At 35.6% G+C, this 17,731-nt stretch overlaps 1 protein-coding gene across 14 annotated transcripts in view; it reads right to left on the bottom strand.

The window, feature by feature from the left end:
* The window catches only part of ATRNL1 (attractin like 1), a 440,837-nt gene that overhangs the window by 315,690 nt on the left and 107,416 nt on the right, over positions 1 to 17,731 (bottom strand). For 13 of the 14 annotated variants that reach the window (XM_069020095.1, XM_069020098.1, XM_069020096.1 and 10 more), the window contains exons 17-19: positions 17,048 to 17,236; positions 11,726 to 11,944; positions 7,100 to 7,237 (exon numbers count right to left, since the gene is read on the bottom strand). In XM_069020095.1, coding sequence (XP_068876196.1) covers positions 7,100 to 7,237; positions 11,726 to 11,944; positions 17,048 to 17,236 — 546 coding nt within the window. Of the gene's footprint in view, positions 1 to 7,099; positions 7,238 to 10,943; positions 11,467 to 11,725; positions 11,945 to 17,047; positions 17,237 to 17,731 lie in introns of those variants that run through there. The other variant, XM_069020109.1, reaches the window with a different exon arrangement.

Below are 17,731 nucleotides of genomic sequence, written 5' to 3'. Positions count from 1 at the left end.
CTTTATATTTGATGCTTCCCTACCTGCTCTAAGCAATCCCAAACTAAAGGTAATTTTAAAGCTACACAGTGATAGTGTTAAAGTGAAAATTTAAGACTGCTGCCTTCTGTTCACTCATTGCTTAAATAACTTTTTGAAACCTTGAAAAATAAGTCTAAATGTAAATTACCAGGTGCCTTTCTATCAACTACATAGACAACAGCATATTTTAGTTCAAAAAACAAAGTGAATATTAAATTGTTTTCCTTGTCACATTATCAACTTTTTCCTTTATGAAAGACAGGTTGCTTTCTGTAATGTGTGAAATTATGTAATTTTCTGTCCATATAATTTTATATACAAATGCTGTGTACATATTCATATATATGTGTGTAACTATATTCTAAGAATATTGCTGGGGAGCAAACAAAGGCTGCCTGTTTCCATTGTCCTGGGCTCTATGGGCCAGTTTTCCTGGGATCTATTTCCAAATGGTTTTCTTTAGCACACTTCTCCTATTTTTCTATAGATAACCTTGTTCTAAATGATGCTTTTGTTCTTAAAAATCAGAATACATATCACCTAAAAGTATGTGCTTTAGAGTGGGTTTTGGTGTAAGCAGCCCATCTAAGGAACCCTACAATTACTTTTAAGTAATCAAACTGACTTTTTTTTTTTTTTTTTGGTAAGTATCTAACATGCTGATTGTCCTTTGTACTCTACAGGAACAGAACTCCCTCTGTTCTTAAGGGTGCCCATGGTAGCCTTTAACACTATTTCTTTGGGAGAGACAGGAAAGGAAGGAAATCAGAATCAGCTCCTCCACAGAGGGTCATGATGAAAACACATTATGAAGGTTGCTACTGCTGAATAGGTAAAAATGATAGAAATAGTGCCAGAGAAAACTATTTGTAAAGTTACCCATTAGGCATCTTTCAAAGTTAGATAGAACCTAAAATCCAAGGAGACCTTTGTCAATCTGCTGCCAGGATGGGTTTAACATCTTTCTCATGCCTCACTTTCACAGACACTTGAAGTAATGACTTGTGGCAACCTTGGCCTCTTCTCTCAAAATCCCACATCTCAGCTGTCAGTAACTCAGCAGAATAATCATGTTTTCTGAGCTGCAAGATTTGAACACCGTGGAAGATCCTCCTTAAGATATAACTCCAGTGTCAACACATCACTAATAAGTTTTCTTTTTTATTCTTTTAACCAACACAAATAATCACAAATATGTATCAATGCAACTAATTTACTGCTGGGTTAAATTTCAGCCAAGTCCTTCACCTAAGGTAATTTAAAGTAACTCTGACAAGTTAGTCTTTTATTGATACCTGTCTGATCTATTTTTCTTCATGTCTTGAGGCACTTCCTGTAGATACATGCCAGTTGCATAGCTCATGTCTAGATGTCAAAGTTTATGTGGAATACATTCAAGGAGCAGCATGTGTAGATGTATGCACATGTGTACAAATACAGGTGATGCACACATGGTGTATATTCACTAAAAACATACTCACTTTTGATAATAGTTGGATGTCTGGTAAAAAAATCAGCTGTTTCCAGTAAAAGATTAACTTCACCTCTCCAAACAGAATGATGACAAACCAAACGTGGGGGGAAGCTGCTGCCTTTGGTACTGCAAATGTCCAGTGTGTGGTAACAGAGAAGGGAAAAGGTCTATAAAGGCAAAAGAAATGCTGCAGGCTTGCTTGAAAAAACCCCAACAGCCTGTGTGGTTGGGAGCTTTTGCAGGATGGTCATCAGTGTCTCAGGTGCCTCTTAGGGCTGCTCAGAGGGCAAGCAGTGCAAGTTAAACCACAATGTTCCTGCTGTGCTGGGGGGACTCACAGTCTCCTTCTACTGCAAAAGCAACAATGGCAAGACAGTTCTGGGAAAACTGAATGCTACTTGGGCTGTTATCCCTTTATTAAAAAAAATGACAATACAGCAAAATGCTTACGTTATCTTATTAAATGTATTATACATTCATAGCGTGTGTCATTAGTTCCTGTAAAGAATTTTTTGCTGGCATCTCATAAATTGTAAGGATAATTTTTTAAAATACCATGCATAAAGAAAATGACAAGATGATAAGCAGCTAGAGCAATTTTTTTAACATTGACAACTAAGTAGATGATTAATAAGTTTGAAAATAATACTAAAAAATGTCGCTAAGATGAAACAAAATTGTTCCAAGCAATCTCCCGTAGTGTTTTATCTTGGTACTTTATGTGCAGTTTGTAGTACACATACAACTCTATTTTTTTCTAGAACTTCTATTAAAAAATCACATGTTTTCCAGACATGCAGCACATAACAGAACAAGACCCTGAAGAAAACAAAACACAGAAACCACAAAGACAGCAAGCCAGGGCCTGTTCACACCTACAGTCAAAGCTGCTTTATTTCCAAAATCTATTAATATTCAAGAATGAATTTTCTATTACTGAATTTCAATATTCATGCCTTGAAAAATCATACCTCAAATGGGACTTGAGCAAAATCTAGAAAAAAAAATTAATCAAAGTGATTTGGAATATCTGCCTTTGAGCTCTTCAATACCTGAGACTGAAAGGCTTCCCAGGTGTCCCACACCTGGAGGGCTTTTCCTGCTCAGCAACAGAGAAGGCTGAGCTGTGATTCTCTCTTCACCACAATATAGAATGTGCCTTATTCTGTTCATGACAGGTTTCATTACTTAAATATTTCTGGCACAGGCTGACAGCACTGAATTAGCACTCCAAGGACTACTCATGGATTTGCATGGCCTGGAAACCCAAACCTGTCTCTTCCCAGAGCACCCTATTCCTTCATGCTCAGAATTCACCTCTGCCTTCCCTTTTATTTCCTTGCACATTGAGATAATTCTTAAAAAGGATGCTTTTAACTTTACCTGGTAACTTGGGAGGTACTCTCTCTTCATGCTTTTCTTTGCCACACAGCGTTTTAGATTACAAATATTAAGCATGTGCACAGGGTCTGGACTTACTAATTTGGGCACTACCATTTACTTCCAAGAAGGAATGCAAATCTTTTTGTAAAACTAAAAACATTTCATAATTTAAGGTAAGAAATAATTTCATTTTCTCTTGTGGCTACCTATTTCATACCACAGACTACCAGAAACCATTTTAATTAGTATAAGAACAGATAACTAATAGATTACAGTCATAGAACTTCCCTTATCATAAAAGACCCCTGCAATTTATTACTGATTTTTGTACAGAATGCAGCAGTGAATCAAATATAAAATAATTCAAACTATATATTTGCACAATGAAATGTCAGAAAACTGAAGGAGCACATATATCTTTACTGCAAGCCACATCTTAGGACAACTGAATATAAAGCTCATTTTTACACCAAGAGTACAAACTGTAACTCTCATTCTCTGTATTGAAATGAGAGTTCAAGTGACAGAATTTAAATGAGTAATTGGTATTGGGCATGTTTATTTCAAGAAGAAAAAGAACAGTAATAATTTATTAAAAATATGACCATTGACCATCAGCAGCTGAGTTACTACACTTCTGACACAAATAAACCAGAGTCTCAGCCACAGAGGAAACCTGCATAGGATGGAAAGCTTTTTAACTCCCCAGTAACAAAGCTACAGATTCAAAAATAAGTACTTTACAAATTACTAACTTAGTAACATTAGGGACCCAAAATATGGTAAATATCCATAGCCATGTGGCCATACACAGCTCATTATCCTATATAATCAGAATACTTTCTCTTTACTCAATACCTGCCTGATTTCTACAGCTCAGGCTCCAAGACACTACAGAATATTAGGATTGGGAAAAAATGTGTGGAAGCAGCTAGTTCCCTGCCCATTTCTAACACTTGAGATGTTTGAAAATGTAAAAAGCATAGTATAAGTGATAATGCAGATTTCACAGCATATGTAGGTAGTCTTTCACAGTTTAACCAGTAGAATTTTTTCCTTGTATTCCACCTTAATCTTTCTTGTTACAACCTAATCCCATTACTTCCTCCTCAAGCAAAATGGGGGCGTGGGGGAAGGTACTTTATCATCTCTCTCTCTTTTCAGCTTCCCTTCATGCATTTGAAGCCTGTTATTATGCCTCCATCTTTTCTTTTTTCCTTCTGTGAGGTTTGTCACATTTACTAAGCCTGCATCACATCAGGATGCAAAGCAAGTCCTTAGATCTGTTTTAAAGCTATTGAAATGTCAGCAATTACAGTGAGTGAAAATCCAGAAAAGTCAATTTTTTTTATCCATTCTTTAATCACAACTATTCAAAACCTTTTGAAGCATGAATTATATCTTTTTCCTATAACAACTGTTACTCATTCCATAGTAATTTGATAGCATAACTCTATGCAATACCACTATAAATGTATCAGTTATCTGATGACAGTTGTTGAGCCACCATTAATACCAAAGTGGAAAAGAATTAGTTATATTTTAACAGAATTTTCCACCCCTGGACAGAGGTTGGACCAGAACTGATCACTCAGAGGTGGACAGTCACTTCTTTTCAGGCTTTCTGAATGACCTCCTTGGAGTACAAGATGAAAGGATTTAGGAAACTATTGGCATAGTTAAGGAAAAAAGATAGAATTTTTCCAAGGACTGCAAGGCTTGCCATGTATGTCACACTCCTTTCTTTCAATATCAGGGACCTAAAGAACAACAAGGGCTAATGCAGCCTATAAAGAAAAAGGAAGGTTTTCTTGCAAATCATTTTAGTCTGTATCACCAACAGTCAAACTAAGTCAGAGCTCAGATTTTACCTATAAGTACTTATATCATGACAGCAGAAAACATAATATGTGTACTGAATACATGAGTACTTTTGTCAGGACACTGGGAAAAAGTCATTTTATGTCATGAGTGTGTTAGGAAAATGATTTTCAGTTTTTGTCCCACAGCACAGCACTTCACCTCTTCACTGCAGAGATGGAGTACAACCTCTGTCACCAGTTTTGACTGCCCTCCAACTGAAAACCAAGCTATGCCCTTGTAACTATAGCAACCTGATATATGAAGAATATTACAGTATTGCAGAGGTACTTGCAGAGTTATAGACATTATCTTGTCATGCCTTTAGGAAGTTTCCAACCTGAGTCCTCAAAGAAATTACTCAGGAGCTCCGACAGAAAAATGCACCACGTGCTCAGGCAGCCATTGAACCAAAGGCTGAGTCTTAGAGGAAAACGAAAGTTGGTGGGGTGCAGCCAGAAATTCAGCTGGAAGCAGCAAAGTCACACAAGATGGAATTATAAGGATGACTGGTTTGGGTATTTTTTAGTTCCTTGTGATTTTTTTGGCCTTTGATGGGCTTTTTCATATAATTTCCTGCCTTATTTTCTCTATTTCAGTCACACTTAAGCTCAGCTTCTGACTGGGTTGCCCTTTCTTCCACTCATATTTCTCTCTTTATGTTTCTATTTTAATTATGGTTTTAATTTCCAGTCATGTTTAATTTTTTTCTGCATTACCAATAGCATTAGCAGAATAAAGGAGAAAAGAAACAGAACCACTACTTACTTTCTTTATGTTAGCACAGTGCCTGATCCCAGCTATGGTTCCAAAATCCTCTTAAATCCCAGTAACATTGATTTGACTTACCTATGGGTCACTGGTATTTTTTCCTGCAGAAATGCCTGGCCCACAATTTGGGCACATCTATCACATTACTCATGATACTGAAGAAAATCTAACAGTTCACAAGGACTACATCCTTCAAAATATCCTAAGGATGTAAACATATTTATTATGGGTTCTACACTAAAAATACAACTTAACAATGCAGAGAAAGACTTGAAATAATAATAATTTTTATTTTTTAAAGCATTCTCTAGTTAAAATAGCTCCTGTTAAAATCATGTCTACCAATAAAAATATGCACTCTTACAGACTAGGTTTGAAAAAACAAGTTGTAAAATTTATCATTTTACTGGTCTTATAAATTGATTTTAGCCATTATTGCAGCACGCATATTTCACTAAAGGTGATGGAATGCTTATTTGGTTGATAGCTAATGTATCCCTGAAGAATAAAAGCTGTATGAATACATCATTTCGCCATGAACGTGATACAGACAGCAAAAGAACATTTTATCAACTTTAGGAGAAAAAGGGAACTATTAAGAATTATTTAAAGCATCATAAAGCCTCAGCAAAATGTTCAATTGTCAATAAAGGTAGACATTAATCTTTCTATCCCCTTGAACACAATTTTTGCATATTGTGCTTGAGTTTACCAGATGTGAATCTTTACGCATTGCCTACTGCACATTCGAGTGCTGAGGAACCAACAAACCCTTTAAATGAATAAATATTCCTTGAGAAGCAAAGGTCTGGTTAAAGAAACATCAGTAGTGGAGAAGAAAAAGTCGTGGGACAAAACTTTCCAGCACCCTTCTAGATTCAAAGTCAACCTTACTAAGTTTTCATAGTGAATATACTCCTCCATCCACCATTCAGTTTCAAGGGAAGGAGTTACTGTCAACTTTAAAACCATCTATGCAAGTGAAAAAGGAGCCCTACAGCAATACCCAAAAACCATCTGGAGCTTGGACTTCATTCACTCTTTCACTTGAAGGAGAATCCTCCAGGGCAGCAGTTTAAAAACTAAATCTTGAATAGGTATGGGTGCCTTGCCATCCTCAGCATACCAGGCCTTTTTGTTTCAACTATACACGAGTAAGACTTTTTGGTCTGTTAAATGTGTAATTTCTCCACTAGCATCACATATTTATACAAATCAGTGTTACCAGACATTATGGCAGATACTGAACTTCATTTACAAGTACCTTCTCACTGCCTCTAACAGGATTGCTTACATAAAATTTAATGATGTCTCTCTGAAATAACAGGATTTAAGGTGTTACTCCAAGGGAGTTTCTTCCCCCTCTTGAGAGAGCAACAACTGCAAAATGATGACTCTGAATGAGATTCTCTTTAAATACATTATTCTGATTTTGAATCATTAATTTAGCTGATCAACTCATCAGTACTATTAAATAAACTTTTAACCTTTAAAGAAAAGTTAATTTCACGTTACATTCAAAATGTTAAATTCACGTTACATAAAATGTTATTTTGATATTTTTCTTTTTCCCCCAGTAGAAGGACTTACCTGTACACTGTCCTCCATTGGTGGGATCCCCATAATATCCTGGCATGCAGGTCTCACACTGTTTTCCTGTTGTTAGGTTTTTACACTGATCACAGACATTGCTGTTGATGCAGGTGCTGTGGCCATTACACTGGCAAGCTGGAATACAACATTTTAAATGTTTCATTACTAAACTGCTCCTCGGAACAAAATCATGCCCATGTGGCCACAAAATTGTAGTAGAATGTGATTCTGAGTTTAGTCCGGACTAATAACCAGCATAAATATATTTGCACTTTGACACACAAGCTCTTTAAAACAGCATTGCAACACAACATGAATTCACACAAAAGCTGACTCTGTAGTGACATGTGAGTTTTAAGGGAATTTTTGTGAGAAAGGCGTTTTTTTTGCCATTGAAATAATTGAATCCAGTCCTTATAGCTTTAAAATGCTGTCCAGTCACTTCAGAAATCTCTGAACAGGTAGTAAGTCCCTAACTGAGACTCCATGAAAGCCCCAATACCTCCATGCAAATATGAAGCATTTGAAAGCCTACTGTGATGGAGAACATGAACTCACAGCTAAACATATCTAGCAGGGAGAGAGAACTTCCAAAATAAATTAACTAAATATCATCTTACTTTTAATTGTCCTGACCCTCATTAGCTCTGGCATATAAAGCCATTTTAAGGACATCAGGACCACATCAAATAGCTCCAGTCCTTCCTCACTACAGTCGATTTTGGTGAAATTAAAAAAACTGGATTCCTACTGACATAATTTTTTCACACCTGACCTTGTAAGCATAAAATTGCTTTTTGTCAAATAACATCACTATAAACCACTGATCTTGCAGCAGAGCTCCACTCAAGAGCTTCACATTTTGGGGAAACTCGGAAAGCACTGATCACTCCTGCAGCAAAATCACAATGTGAATCCTGCCAGAATCATTGATCCTTCTGCCAGGTTTTGAAGGATGACCTCTCTATAGAGTGGAACTTCAGAGCTCTTGGTGCCCAGCAGATTAGTAATCTGTCAATTACAGCAGCTTGTCAAATGTCAAACCACATCAGACCTGTCAATTCCTCAGCACCAAAGGGGGTGGAAGAATTGGAAGAGGACAGCTATCACAGTAAGATTGTATTTTTTTTTAATTTGGATTTTTAATCTAAATTTCACAGTGATTGGTGTCTTGGCTAGGGGAAAAAAAGGGATCCTCACTGCATGATATAAAAGTTTTTAGAGCTGTTTTATAATTTAGTAGCTTAATATATTTATAGCCATTGCCAGACTTGGTTCATAAACCATTAAAACCTCCCAAGTTGGTAATCTCTTCTTTCTTCCAAACAAGTATCAAACATTTCTGTACTATTAAGTTTTCTCACTATCTTGAATAAATCTCTTCAGAAACTACAAGCCTTATTCTTCCCAAGAATACTTGATTTTTAGACATCTTGTGGTGTCTCTCTCTCTGCTGCAGTTTGTTGCCATTCTCAGGAAAAGCTACACAAAAGTACCATGAGTTGCAGCTCCATTCTGGAGTTTGTGTACATGTCTTACAGATTAAATTACTTAAAGCAAAAGTTAAAAAAAAAATACAGCCCAATAAGCCAAAAGCAAAAACAGAGAGTACATTAAATAGGTGTTCTATTAAAAAATTAAGATTGCCTAATTAAGACTATATCATAGTCTAGGAAAAATGCTTAATATTGATATTCTCTAACTATTGGGCCATTGACTTATAAATTCTCTATTTTTCCTAATGTTTAGTTTTGTATTTCTCATTTTTTGTGTTATCTATAGGGTGATGACAGCAACCTTACTTGTAAATTTTAGTTTTCTGCAAGTCATAATATTATCTGGTCATATATGACAGGTGTGAATTCTCATGTTTTGTTGAGTCAAAGAAAATGGAAGAGATTTTTAAAACAAATTCAAAAAAATATATACACAATAAGAAGCAATGCAACCCACAATGGACATGACACACCATTGAAAAATTACACTATATAATTGCTGATTTCCCTAAAAATACGTATCCTGTTGAGAAAAGTCAGAAGAAGTGCACAGTTCAATAAACTTCAAAGCTGGTTCAGTGCAATCAAACTGGAGACATCGGTATTAAATAATTAAAATAGTCATTAAAATAATGAGACACCATAATGACCATTAAGTAAGAATTAGGAGTTAAATTTGTAAAAGTTCTTTTTTCCTTAAGTCCTTTTAATGTACAGCACTGGCAGCAACAAAGTCATTTTCCTCACACACAAAAATGTACTTTAGCTGAATCCTCAGTGAGGCTGCCCTGGAGAGAAGCAATTTTATGTCTAATTTGCTTTTGACCTCTGTGTTGAAACAGCTGATAAAGCTGACAATTGTCGATAATTATAGTTTTAGGAAAATACTTACAACTAGGAAAATTCATGAAAAGGGTGTCTGCATTACAATATGGATCTAGTGTAAAGATTCTTCATCCAGTTTTAAACAAACTGGTTAGAATCTACTCACACTGCTTTTCAGAGGAGACATTTAGACTTTAAAGAAAAACTTGGGCTTGCAGTCTACCTAAACCTTTCTTCTCATGAGATGAATGTCAAAGATATTTTTCTTTTCTTTTTATATATGTTATTTGGAATTTTATTTATAACAATGGTTCAGTTAAACTAAGAATCTAATGACAATAAAATTTCTGATCAAAAGAAATAGTATGACAGATTTTTGGAAGCCTATTGATTGCAAAGTGACCAGTCCCAAAAACAAACATTTTCCCTACTGCCTGATGAATACTAATCTTAAAGTATTGAATGAACAGAAAATGAGAAGGAATTTAAAATTTTTATCATCAGCACAATTGCCCAGAGGCACTGTAAGGAGGATAGATATGGACTACAAGGAAAAATAAGTGCATGCCTGAATGAACATGGATGGTTCAGCCAACTATTCATCAATGTGGCAGGATAATCTCCAAACTGCATGGTATAAACCATGTATTTTTATTTTTATCCTAACTGCAAACTGCTCAGTAGGCTTACACAGACTTAGTCTAATTCTATCTTGTTTCAAGTACATCAAATGATTTCTGTGCTAAGAATAAACTGTGTTGGTATAATCCATTAAAGAAAATATTCTATGAAAATGAAAACAAAATCTTAGGAACAAAACCTCCAGCCTAAACAGAGCAAAATGAAATTTCACATCAATTGAGATTTGAATGCTATGACTTCTGTAGTATTTTTCCCTTACACTCACTGAACTAGGGAATCTTAAACTGAAGTGGAACTTTAGTAAATTCTTGGTAAGAACATACAATGAATACAGAACTTTATCCAAGAATGAATATTAAACACAGTAATGAAGTCTTCTGACTCAAAGAGTTTAGACAAACAGTATATTTACCTATTACAATTTCACTAGTGGTAGAAACTTGTGTACTAAACTTGTTGTACTAAAAAGTTAACAATGCACTTATCAACATATACTTATTTTAACATACAGACTAAATAATACAACAGAATGTCATTCTATTCTTTCCAGAAACATACTAGAGTCTTCTTTGTTCAAGAAATGGTATGAGATTATCTGAAATTTTTTTTTGGTTTTAACTCAAAATATTCAACAATGGGTTTGTTTTGGTTTTACATTTCATTTCATTACTCTAAGACTTTAAAAAACCCTCACTCTATATATATGCATCCACACAGAGAGAATAAACTGATGAAAAAAGCAGCCAAGAAAGCAAACATAGCTGCATGTACCCATAAAAGGATTGATCCTTGAGAAGCTCCAGCTTCCAAAATTATCAGCAGTAGAACACTTCTGGAAAAATAACTTTAGCATAGTTACACTATGTATTCTGAAAAAAAAAAAAAAATGAAACCAAAGTTTCCAAGCTGCCTTTTCAACTGTATTATTTATTGTAAATTACTACTGGAGGGCTGTCAAAGTCCCCAGCAAGCTTTTCATTTGCCTGCAGTCCTCCACTGCTGCTTCCATGCTCTGCTGTCAGGGTTGGAGGATTTCCACACAGGAGGCTGCACCAGCACAGCTTTCACTGTCTTATAGCACCTGGTATCTTCCTTATTTTTCCAATGAACTCAAAAATTAAAATACTGTAATCAGACTGGTATGGCTTAAATTTAGGCTTCAGAGATTCTCTTTAAGGAATATATTCTATTCACTCTGAATGTCTAAAAGGTCAGCTGGAAGCACAGCTCAGGTATTTGGCAGTCCTCTGTTCTCACAGTCAGCTGGACTTGGCATGAGCAGGAGGGAAACTTCTGCCCATCAGCAGTCTCCTATGGATAACTTCTCCCCAGTTCCACTCCTTGATGGATTCAGAAGCCAGAAGAAAGCAAGAGCTGAAGAAAATTCATATACCTTGATTTCTAAAAGTGGAGGGATAGGGTGGGTAAAAACTTATTTACAAATAAATGGCAGTTTTGGCTAAACTACTTGCATTGCATTTCACATGTCAACTTACACTTGTGTTCAGCAGACAGAGACTAACAAACTATACATTTAAGAAATATTTTGGAACAAACATCTTTCATGAAAATGCTATTTGCATTAATTAGAACAATTATGTTATTTTTGTCTGGTTAAACTCTTATTTCGTATATAAGAAAGAACAGAAGCAAACATTACCTGGACACTGGATAAAAGACCACTCATAATTTTTTTCTTTTGGGCAAAGAGTAGCATCAAGCACCATTTCACTGGAGTGCACACTGACAGGCTTCATTGGGCCTCTTGAGGAGCCTTCCAAGCACTGTCCTTTGCCAGTGTTACTGGGATCATTGCACCATCCACACCCTGGCTGTTCCAAACACTGTCCACAAGTCCTCAGCCCAGAGCAGTTTTGAGCTTTAGTACATGGAATACAATATTAATGCATTGTTTTTAAATAGGATGCTTAGATTTTACAATAGGTGATGAAGAGACAATGTAGCATTTCTTTTTCCTTGTGCAAATTAAAATAAAAAAATAATCAGTAGTACTAGTAAGAATATCTCAGTTTTCATTAAAAGTAGTACTTCCTCAAAGATCACAAAACACACAGCAGGTGTTTGTTACACCCCAATGCAACAATAAAGATTTCAAATCAACAAAGATAATGAAGCAGAATACTGCACATCTTCATTAAACACACAAGAAAATATATATTTTTACTTATTATTAATATATTATTTATTACTAATTTTACTGAATCAGAAAACTCTAGAATTCAATACAAGGTAAATAAACCAAATAAGAGCAATAATATTTATAAATACAAAAAAAACCACAGGACCATTCAAATTCAAACCAAAAATTATTTTGGGCATAAAGTACCTCTGGATCTCACCTGAGTATTCACCTACAAATATGACTTCGTTTTCTTACATACAGCTTTTGAAACAAGCCAGCATACTACACATCTCCAGCTACAAGTCATAATTCAGTCCCATTTAAATTAACTATATCTTAAGGTTCTCATCAGCTAATCAGGTTTCATTTTTTAAATTGCATTCCAAAATTCAAATCTCCCTATGGATCTTTTATACTCTATTCTTAAAATAATTAAACAGTCTTCCTCATATTTTAAATCTCTTTAGAACCAATAAAATTCCTATTCTGAAGTTACTGTCATTTATAATTAATGAGAAATTAACATTTTAGTAACTTCAGAAATACCATTAAAGTTCCCAAGCTTCTTTAAGCTTTTTCAGATACATCTAAGTTTTTTTAATTACTGTTGTAACACTGAACCAAATTAACATCAGACTCATTCAAACATTGATCACTATGGGTCCCTGTCTCTACTCACATTAACTTTATAGGCTTTCAAAATTAAATTTTAAAAGCATGCATGAAGGTAAGCTCCTGCTGTGAAGCCAGAATTATCTAAGTTTCTTTTTAAAAAGAAGAAAGTAATTTAAAGATTCCCAAAGTTATTGTGAAGGAAACTCAAATGGCTTCTACATGAGGGTAACCTCTCAATTTGGCTCAGCTGCAGCCAGGACACTGCATCCAAATAATGTTCACAGTTACCTGGACTCCTCTGGTCCACACAAGGAATACTAAGCAGAATGATTTCATTGCTAACTGAATTAACTGAGAGCAGAATGAAGCTAGCTCCTCTGACTTCAGGAACTATTAAAATTGTTTAAGAGTAATGAAAGCTGTAAAAAGAAAATATACTGCACAGTCTAAAGATACCTGCAGATATCAGGAAAACAGGCAGTGAAGAATCTGAGTGACTCTCAAAAGGATTTTAACAGCACAGAAAGCTGAAGCAAGAGCTCTTCATCAGACTTGGAAGAATCCAAACAGGAGGAAATGTTTCAAGTTTCCCAAATATGGAAAATAGCAGGGGTGGGAAAAGGCCAACTGCTGTTGCAAACTGTCAAACGTGAACAATCAGTTTTAAACCATCAGAGCTGAAACTGAATGATACAAATTTGGGCTTTGGAATACATTAGAAGATCAGCAGAGAAATAAAGACAATCTTTCTGCACTGGCTGGCTTGCCCTTTCAGAGATGCACTCTAAACAATCCAAACAAATCTCATGCTGCTATTTATACTCATGCTGCTATTTATAAAGCTCTCAAGTATCAGCTGCACTATCTTCACAGAAGATAAAACAGAACCAAAACTGAAAATCCTCTTCTATTCTCTGTAGTGGCATTCAGCTGAAAAACTGAAAAGAGCTGAGAAGCAATCGTTGATGGAAGAAGGGGATATTCAAGCAGTAATTTTGTTTTCTTTGAAATTCTAGAGGTGGTCCAAGATTGTTCAACTGTCAGCTATTCAATCAGAAGTCATAATGGATGGAAGATGTAGGGAAGAGTGGATATGCAGGTTTTTGGCAAGTAGGCATTAAAATGACAATATGTCACCAATGAAACAGCATTCCTCATTTTAATTCCAAGTTGTGAAAATAAATGTGAAGTTCTGAGTTGTTATTTTTTTGTATTTTAAATCATACATGCTTGTCTGAAATTTTTTTTCATTCAGAGCAGAACATCCAAAAACTCAGAAATTATTCATTCAAAATAAAAAAAAAAAATTAAAAATAAGGAGGATTTTTTTTAAAGGTATAGTTACAGTCCATTCTTCAAGTAGAAACACTACCCCTTGATAAGGGAATTCACTTCATAATTCATTAGTTCAGCAGCAATAATGATACATCTACCTAATAAAATTTTCAAGTCATTTAGACTAAAAAAATGGCAGAACCATGCTTCATTTGGACATGCATTTTCTTGTTTAAATGCAAAATATCTGATGCTATAAAACTCTGGGAAAACTGCTTACAGACACAGAATCTTGTTTTTTTTCTAATTTGTTGAATAGAAAATACATTTTCATACAAAATTGCCTTTACATAATGTTGAATTGCTATATAGCAGATCCCTTTTGCCTTACTTAATATAAACTTTAATACACCTGACAAAAATGACAATCAAATTAAAAACAATTTCCTATGTTTCCCAAACAAATTGAATCAGTGTGATGTGCAAACACTACACAGAGAAAAACTGAACTGAAAATTCAGGCTGACATAATATCTGCTAGTTTAAAAACACAAGCATCATTCATGTGGTATTCTGTCAATTTTATCTCCAGATTTTCAATGTATTTATGTTCTGCTACAACTCACTATCAATATTTTATAAGTTACAAAATTGATTCCTCTATAGGAGAGGGGAAAAAAAGTTCTGTGAATGGTTATGAGAGAGAATGGTTATGTCACTACAGAATTATTATTCCAAACACATTGACAGAGATGAAGTGTTCCTATTACACTGAATTTGGGCACGAGAACCTGGATTAATACCTGAAATTTACCAACTAAGCCAGAAAGTTTACCAGAACAGCTCAACATGGTCCTGTTTCATTATATTCTATGATTATTAAGGATGAACAAGAAATCTCAATTAGAGGAATACAGGCTCTTGGCCAGTTCAGCCTGGAAGAAAGGCTTTCCTATGCCTTATTTCTCTTTAACCCAGATATGTACTGGCTTGGTACATACAGCTCTTTTTCTCTCCTAAGACTAGAATATGTCAATGGTTCCTATTACTGACACATCAAGAACTTATTTTACATCCTATTTTCCTGAGGCTTAGGTGAAAGCAAGTAACTGCCTTTTGTGTTCTTCAGGGTTTTTTAAATTTGTATCCACAACCTATCGAATGGAATCATGATCTAATTATGATCCTGAAAGCAAGTTGCTTGTTGTCAAGATCATCAATCCTGTCACAAGATGCACTGAAATAAAATGTTCCAGGGGCTTTGATAACAAAAGACCCTTATGGAGAGAGAAAGGAAATCAAGAGTAACCAGAGAAACTCTCTTAAAGTAGAGCAATAAGGAGAGTCCAATGGTACACTTCACAGATCCTGAAGGACAGTAAAATTCTAAGAACCAGTCTTCTGTACAATGGTGACTGAAGAACTATTCTAAATAAACCTCAACTAAGACAAGAATCTAAGCACCAGGCAGCTCACTCCAGCATCTACATCAATTATGGCACCAATAAACCCTGGAACTGCTGGAACTGCACGTGGCTGACTCTGGTCACTCCCAGCTTGGGAAGGAGCAGCTTTGGCCGATACATTGGAAACTCCTTTGAGGAGACAGTCATTCTCCTTGAGAGCCATTGCATCAAGTTCTGATGAAATGTGCTTCAAAATGGGACATCCAGGGAGTAACTTTGCTCCTTGACAAAGTAAGAAATCATTTTCCTCTTGTCCCCGAAGGATGAAATGGGCAACCTTGAACATTAATGGAGACTGACCCAGTCTGATCACACAGGGCAAAAGTTTTCTGTACCTCCTCTACCTGCCTTATGGCAGAATTCCTCCTGCTTCCATACAGAGGATGAACAAGGGGTAATAATCAGGGATCAAGCATTAATAATCCCCATTTGCAAGGGAGAAGAATCTAAGGAAGACCAAGATCATGTGTTTTGCATTTGTGTTACAATATTCTCAAGACTACTACTATCATTATTAAAACTTTGTTTTTATCTTTGCATGCTAGGAAAATGGTATAGGTTGAATCTGAAAAAAAATAAATCAGAAAATTTAAGTCTTTAAAAATCCAGCACGCTTCCTTTTCTTAAAAACTTGATATTGTGTAAGTCTAAGTTCTACATATTGGTTATCTAATTTAACAGTATCCTGTTCCAGCTCACAGCCATTGTTTGTCACACTAACACTGGTCATACAAACAACCACGGTAATTCTTCTCTCTCTGAAAAGAATAAATACTTTTTCACAGTTTCAAAAGAATAAATATATTTCATCATCACATTGCCAGCACTTTATCTGTATCTAGGAAATGCATACTCAGCATTGACTTTTCACATCAGTAGCTATATAGGGTCATTCACTTGAAAATCTTTTTATCTCTAGTAATGTGCTGAATCCCTTCAGCTCTTTTGAGTGAAAAATAAATACAACAGTATATTTAATAAGACAAACATTCATTGATGCCTTTTCCTGGTCTTAAAATCAAGAGTCATACATGGTTAGAAGGGGAAAAGGGATTTTACCTTGGTGTTTATTTTAAGGATCCTTAGGTGCACATGTCCAGGTCATATGCATCAAGATGCACCCCGCCGAGTCTCTCTCTGTGTCTCTCTCCCCCTCCCCAACATCGGGTATAACATTATAGGTTTTACTAATTAGCATATCTATTAAAGATTCCCCAATAAGAGGCTCAAGTGAGCCCCCCTCCCCAAGGAACCTTCCCCTGGATGGTTCTATCTTGGTTTACAGAATGTGTTCTGGAGAGGACCTTGGGCTCTGGGGCACACTGATCCCTGGCTACGAAGCTTCTAAAATGTTGAGTCTCTTAGCTTAACAAACAAGTCCAAGAAAGTAAGCAAAAAGCACTAAGAATAAAGAAGTTGTAAAAAGGTATAACAGGGGTAGAAAAGAAAAGGCAAAAATCTTCATGGCATCAAAGATACTCACGGGAGCACGTGGCAGTTTGCCACTCCAGACACTGTCCATATGGGAAGGAGATGATGTAGGCATTGGAGTCCACACATCGTTTGGTGCTGCTACACCACATACATTCCATGCCATTGCTCGTGCAGTTGGAACAGGTTGTCCTCAGGGAGCATGGCTTTTTGCAGGGCCTGGCATTCTGGTTGGGACTGACTGGAAAAGGACCACAAATAGTGATAATTTTGAACACAAGTTCAAATCCCCTTTTTCTTTCACCATTTGTTACACTAGAAAAATCGTTGTTGAAGAGGTTGCTTCCTTAATTAGCTACAAATTAGCTACATCCAAATTTGTGTTTCTGTATATAAATATAATCATATTTTAAAAAACTTAATATGCAAAACTTAGCATGACATACTATAGCTCACAGAGTCCATTTTAATGTATGTTAACTTGAAGAGTCAAGTGACTCTGTTACAGTAAACTTTATACACAAACAAAACTAAAAGACAGAAACTAGAATTTTGGATTTTTCAGTCTTTTACACTTTTAAAATATTTACTAATGTTCAGCAAGATTCAGAAAGAAAGCATCAGCACTGCTGAATAACTCCACATGTGGTTACAGCTATTGTTATCATTGACTATTACTGATTTAGAGGCAAACTATAGGATTTCTGGTATAATGCAAAATAAGGCATTGAACTAA

The sequence above is a fragment of the Aphelocoma coerulescens genome, chromosome 6 (genome assembly GCF_041296385.1).
Source record: "Aphelocoma coerulescens isolate FSJ_1873_10779 chromosome 6, UR_Acoe_1.0, whole genome shotgun sequence".
NCBI lineage: Eukaryota > Metazoa > Chordata > Aves > Passeriformes > Corvidae > Aphelocoma > Aphelocoma coerulescens.
This window is presented reverse-complemented; position numbering and strand designations above follow the sequence as displayed.